Source organism: Glycine max, chromosome 15 (genome assembly GCF_000004515.6).
Source record: "Glycine max cultivar Williams 82 chromosome 15, Glycine_max_v4.0, whole genome shotgun sequence".
In the NCBI taxonomy this organism is placed as follows: Eukaryota; Viridiplantae; Streptophyta; class Magnoliopsida; order Fabales; family Fabaceae; genus Glycine; species Glycine max.
Genome location: NC_038251.2, coordinates 33154123 through 33160206, shown reverse-complemented (window position 1 = coordinate 33160206; position 6084 = coordinate 33154123). Strand labels below are relative to the sequence as shown.

Here is a 6084-nt window from a genome sequence, read left to right as displayed (position 1 = left end):
CTTATGTTGAGTATTATTTTTATACATCATACAACCTTAACATATTATTGGTGATTTGTCCTAGTATTAGAAATGTCTTCTCATTCTACGTTTCCCCCACCAAAAATGTGTCTTGCTAGTATTTCCCACAACACTTCATTTCAGGTAATTTTATAACTTTTCATCTTACTCCTCATACTTATATTTTTCTATACTCCTATTATTTATTTTTCTTTACAACTAAATTATTGTGTCCCTTAATTATAATTTTTAGTTTGTTAATCATGATTTTAATGGTGTAGTTATAGTATCCTTTACTTTAATATTTTTTTGAGGTTATATTTTTTCTTTAATGTAAACTTTAGAAAACTTTAAAAATCATACAATTATAAGAGGGGGGTGGGGGTAATTGAGTGAGGAGCAAGGGGCATTTGCGTCATTTGAGGGATCCCCCGGTTCCCCTTAACTGTCTCTGTTGATACAAATAGACGCGTACATATGTACGATTTCGCAGCTCTACCCTCTTCTCGTTAACACACACAGAAGTGAAAGTAACACCGAATCTTCCACCTTTTCCTTCTTCCATTGTTGTCTCAAAACTCTCTCTTTTCTTCTTCTTTGTTTCTTGTTTGCTTCAATTTTGTAAGTTTTACTCTTCACCCCGTTGTTTTTTGAGTTACGGTGTGGCATTTTGAATCCTGGCGATGCCCATTTCCTGTTTTTGTAATTTTTTTTCGTGAAAAGAATTGAGCTTTGGGAAAATGAGTGTTTTTTATGATCTGGGTATTGTTCCTTTTTGTTGGATCTTTGGTGATTGTGAAAATGGTGTTTTTCTCTGTTCTCGATTGCGGTGCTTGATTTCCACGTGAGCATTTCAACTGCTGGCTGGGTGAAAAATAGATCTGTGTTGTGTTTGCAATTCTGGGTTCTTAAGTATGTTAGGATATGCTCAATGTGTTTGGTAATGTTGAAGAAAAATAATTGTTGCATGTTGTAGTGTTTGTGAGGAAGTTTAGTTTTTCTGTGGCTTGAATTTTGTGCATTCCATGTTCTGTTGTGTTTTGTCTTCTCTGTAGATGTTGAGGATTGGAACTTCTTTTTTGCATTTTATTTATGAAAAATATAGCCTTTTTTTGTATCGTTTTTTGTTTGTATTTACATATTGACTTACTAAAATAAAAATAAAAATAAAAACATTTTGTTTTGCTTTACCCTTTTTTTTCTCTTGGACTCATAATGAGCTTTGGAGCTATAATTCCGTTATGGTTATTTTCTCTTTTGAACTGATAGTATGAAGGTTTGAAAGTTGAAAGTACAGAATCCTGCTAACTCCGCCATTGCTTTAATCTCCTCAAAAGTTCTTTAAAATTTCTGTTATGGTTTTAGTATGCCTTTATTTTACTATGAGCTTTTGTAAAAAATGATATTTTAATTATTTTCTGTTTTTAGTTCTAATTGATTTTTTTTATTTGTATTTGATTTTATTGTAGAAGTTGCCTGATATGGCTTCATATACCCCAAAGAATATCCTTATTACTGGGGCTGCTGGATTTATTGCGTCTCATGTTGCCAACCGGCTTGTCCGGAGCTACCCTGACTACAAAATTGTCGTGCTTGACAAACTTGATTATTGTTCTAATCTAAAGAATCTCCTTCCTTCAAAATCATCCCCCAACTTCAAGTTTGTGAAGGGGGATATTGGTAGTGCTGATCTTGTTAACTACCTTCTCATCACTGAGTCCATTGACACTATAATGCACTTTGCTGCCCAAACCCATGTTGACAACTCGTTTGGAAATAGCTTTGAGTTCACCAAGAACAACATATATGGAACCCATGTCCTATTAGAAGCCTGCAAGGTAACTGGCCAGATCAGAAGGTTCATTCATGTGAGCACCGATGAGGTCTATGGAGAGACGGAAGAGGATGCTGTTGTTGGAAACCATGAGGCTTCTCAACTTCTTCCCACAAACCCATACTCTGCCACAAAAGCTGGGGCTGAAATGCTTGTCATGGCTTATGGTAGGTCATATGGGTTACCTGTTATTACAACTCGTGGAAACAATGTTTATGGGCCCAACCAGTTTCCTGAGAAGTTGATTCCAAAGTTCATCCTCCTGGCTATGCAGGGAAAGAATCTTCCAATTCATGGGGATGGTTCAAATGTGAGGAGTTATTTATATTGTGAAGATGTTGCAGAGGCTTTTGAAGTTGTCCTTCACAAGGGAGAGGTTGGTCATGTTTACAATATCGGGACAAAGAAGGAAAGGAGAGTTATCGATGTAGCCAAAGATATATGCAGACTTTTCTCTATGGACCCAGAAATTTGTATAAAATTTGTAGAGAACAGACCATTTAATGACCAGAGATACTTTCTTGATGATCAAAAGCTGAAGGACTTGGGTTGGTCTGAGAGGACCACTTGGGAAGAAGGCTTGAAGAAAACCATGGATTGGTATATTAATAACCCTGATTGGTGGGGTGATGTCACTGGGGCATTGCTTCCTCATCCTAGGATGCTGATGATGCCTGGCGGGTTGGATAGGCATTTTGAGGGATCTGAAGAGGAAAAACCTGCATCTTTTGGCTCAAGTAATACCAGGATGGTGGTTCCACCGTCCAAGAACACCAGCTCTCAACATAAACATCCTTTTAAGTTCTTGATCTATGGTAGAACAGGGTGGATTGGGGGTTTGCTTGGGAAATTGTGTGAAAAGCAAGGAATTCCATACGAATATGGAAAGGGTCGCCTAGAGGACCGCTCCTCACTCATGGCTGATCTTCAGAATGTGAAGCCGACACATGTTTTTAATGCTGCAGGAGTGACTGGCAGACCCAATGTTGATTGGTGTGAATCCCATAAAACAGAAACCATCCGCACCAATGTTGTTGGCACCTTAACAATGGCTGATGTCTGCAGAGAGCATGGGATCTTGATGGTTAATTATGCTACTGGGTGCATATTTGAGTATAATGCAACACATCCTGAAGGCTCTGGCATTGGTTTTAAGGAGGAAGACAAGCCCAATTTCATTGGCTCTTTCTATTCCAAAACTAAAGCTATGGTAAGTTTCTTACATGTTATGGATTAATTATCTGTACATAATGAATTATCATAAATAACTTTGATATGAACATTCACAGGTTGAGGAGCTCTTGAGAGAATATGACAATGTATGCACACTCAGGGTTCGCATGCCAATTTCATCTGACCTGAGCAACCCACGCAACTTCATAACGAAGATTTCTCGTTATAACAAAGTAGTCAACATTCCAAACAGTATGACTATTTTGGATGAACTTCTGCCTATCTCAATTGAGATGGCAAAGAGGAACTTGAGGGGAATCTGGAACTTCACAAATCCAGGGGTTGTGAGCCACAATGAGATCCTTGAGATGTACAGGGATTACATTGACCCCAACTTCAAGTGGGCTAACTTCACCCTTGAAGAGCAAGCGAAGGTGATCGTTGCTCCTCGAAGCAACAACGAGATGGATGCATCCAAATTGAAGACGGAATTCCCAGAATTGCTTTCCATCAAGGAATCACTCATCAAATATGTCTTTGAGCCAAACAAGAAAACATAAGCAGCTTTATGTTATTTAGACAAGGCTGTTATGTGTTCAGGCTATATAGATCACTGACTCATTATTTCACTATTAGCTCCTTTCAGTTACTGTGTAGAGTGTGGCTAGTATTACAATTGGGTTAGGTATGTTCCCTAAGTCTTCAACTCTGCAGTTTTATTCATGTGTCCTCTGGTAATGGCAATGGTAGCTTTAGATAGATGTCTTGTTATCTACAAGCTTCTGATGGGCAACTTTTGCACCGTGCAAGGGCTGTATTCTTTTATTGCTCATCTAGAATGAAAATTTAAAATAATTTGTTACCATATTGAGATGTACTTGGATATTTATCTGTAATATAGAATGAAATCTTTGAAAAGAGAAATTATGTTATTTTTAAACTAATAAAATGATAATGTTAATTTCATTGGTCTTATTTAACGTAATTTATTTTTTATTCCTAATTGCTAAGCAAGAGCTCCAGATATTGGGTGATGATGTATATTGCTATATTATGTTATTAACCCTGTGATGTAGTCACATTCACACACACAGTTATATTTGTGTTCGAAAAATTATTTTGGAAGATAATTTTTTTATATTATTGTGAATTGAATTTTATTAAAATTATGTAGGGGATAGATCATTGTGGGATATTAAATATCATTTTCATTTTGCGCGCATAAAAAGGTTCTGATCGTGGAACCTTTTGTATGGTCTCTGGTACTCCAAGTTAAATATATATAATATTATCTTTGCTGAGAAAAAAAAAAAAAGGCGGGGAAATTTGCTTCAGCAGCGACCAAACTTTATGCAGCTTTTTGGGAGTTTGGATACTCTTGGTACTTGAGAGTACACGAGAGGTCCACTAGAAAAGAAAGTCACAAAGGAGAGTTGTGTTATTTTTTTTTAATTTAATAAAATTTCTCTCTCTCTCTCTCTCTCTCTCACTAGACTTCTTATGCACCCAAATATTATAATTTAATGAAAATTGAAGATTTAAAAGTTACTTGCAAACATACTTATATATTACTTAATAACAAAATACTCACATCCATAATGAGATTCAAACTCATAATATTTACTAACCGATCAATATTTATTGACACATATATTTAAAGAACTGCATCTAAATTTTGTATAAAAAAGTAAAGGATAAAATTTCATATGATTTTTGTAAATAAAGTTTTAATTATTTATTCTGACCTTTAATTTAATTATTATATGGATTAAACATGAATAAAATTGAAGAACACCAAAAGCACACAATAATAATGGTGTTATTATAATTAAAATCATATAATTTATTTATTTTTGTTACCAGTTAAAATATTTTAGTTAGCCAAATGAATCAAGCTTGAAACTTAGCTAAAAAAAGGTTAGTTGTTATTTGGAATAATTGATAAGATATGATTGTTGAAGAGATAATTTGACCAATTTTAAAAAATTTAGAGGATTAAATCAAAAGTTTCGAACATAAATGCAAGTAGAAATTAAAATTAAGTTAAGATTGTGGGATATTGGATATAAACGGTTATGTACGTGAAGAACCCCATCATCTAGGAGTAGTTTAGAACAAGGGAGGTGCACTACGTTGCTACTTAGTCAAAATGCATGTAAATTAGCCGAAGTAGTTGAAAAATAAAGTAGTGTATAAACGTGAACAATATACGATTTTGATTAAGCTAGTTTAGATTTTATAGTATAAATGTCTATTCTAGAAACGTTTGTAGGGACCTTTAACTAAACACCACCAATCAATGCAATTATATTCTAGTTATCTTTGTCGAATTTACTTTTTTTTTCGAATTGAGCTTTTATTTTAGTTAGTTTGTTCATATTTTGTAATTGTGTTGAAGCAATTATAGCTGAATTCAATTCAGCTTGTTATTAATTATTCTCAACAAAATTGGCACCCTCGGTGGAACTTGTGTGGGTGAATTGATCAAATAGTTTGAATCACAGATAGAGTTTTACCAGTCTATGCATATGCACTCCAGTAAGACTACTACACGTGAGAAGGATCAACAAGCCAATAAGAAGAATGGTTTGAAACAAGGGGAGAGTTCATTGGGAATGCCCGTTGCCTTAATGACAAGTCACGTTGCAACTTTTTTGCCTACTCCTTTGATTGGCACTACGTCAACTATGGTGCCTATTGTTGCTAGTATACTTGAGGAAACACCCATTGTGATAACTACTTCTCATTCATTCGACAGTAGATAGACTTGGGATACATGATATCATGTATCAACTATCTGGACAGTTAGTCGAAATAGTCAAACCTATGGTGCAAAATGAGATATAGTAGTCTAAGGAATTGTAGGCAAGAAAGGCACATGTTGGCGAGAATTTTACTACATCTGTGCCTAGAAATCCAGAAGTGACGAATCACGTAACTAATCTTGATTATACACATTTGACTAGGCCAATTTAGGCAAGATCAATCCCATTGGTCCAACCGAATATGGATTTTATGTCTACATGACTGGCAACTTTGCCGAATACAGTGTCGACATGAATGTTTAATTGATCTAC

General features: G+C 35.2%; 1 protein-coding gene across 3 annotated transcripts; it reads left to right on the top strand.

The window, feature by feature from the left end:
• Nucleotides 1–468: 468 nt before the first annotated feature.
• On the top strand, nucleotides 469–3925 carry LOC100785885 (trifunctional UDP-glucose 4,6-dehydratase/UDP-4-keto-6-deoxy-D-glucose 3,5-epimerase/UDP-4-keto-L-rhamnose-reductase RHM1). Of its 3 annotated transcripts, none has more exons than XM_006597913.4 (3): nucleotides 469–621; nucleotides 1470–3044; nucleotides 3124–3925. In XM_006597913.4, exons 2-3 carry the CDS (start codon nucleotides 1482–1484, stop codon nucleotides 3565–3567), a joined length of 2007 nt encoding a protein of 668 aa, XP_006597976.1. In that variant the 5' UTR covers nucleotides 469–621; nucleotides 1470–1481; the 3' UTR covers nucleotides 3568–3925. The 3 variants fall into 3 exon arrangements, with proteins under 3 accessions (XP_006597976.1, XP_006597977.1, XP_003546628.1); XM_006597914.4 differs by having other exon boundaries at nucleotides 472–621; nucleotides 1473–3044; XM_003546580.5 differs by having other exon boundaries at nucleotides 477–530.
• The last annotated feature ends 2159 nt before the right edge of the window (nucleotides 3926–6084 follow it).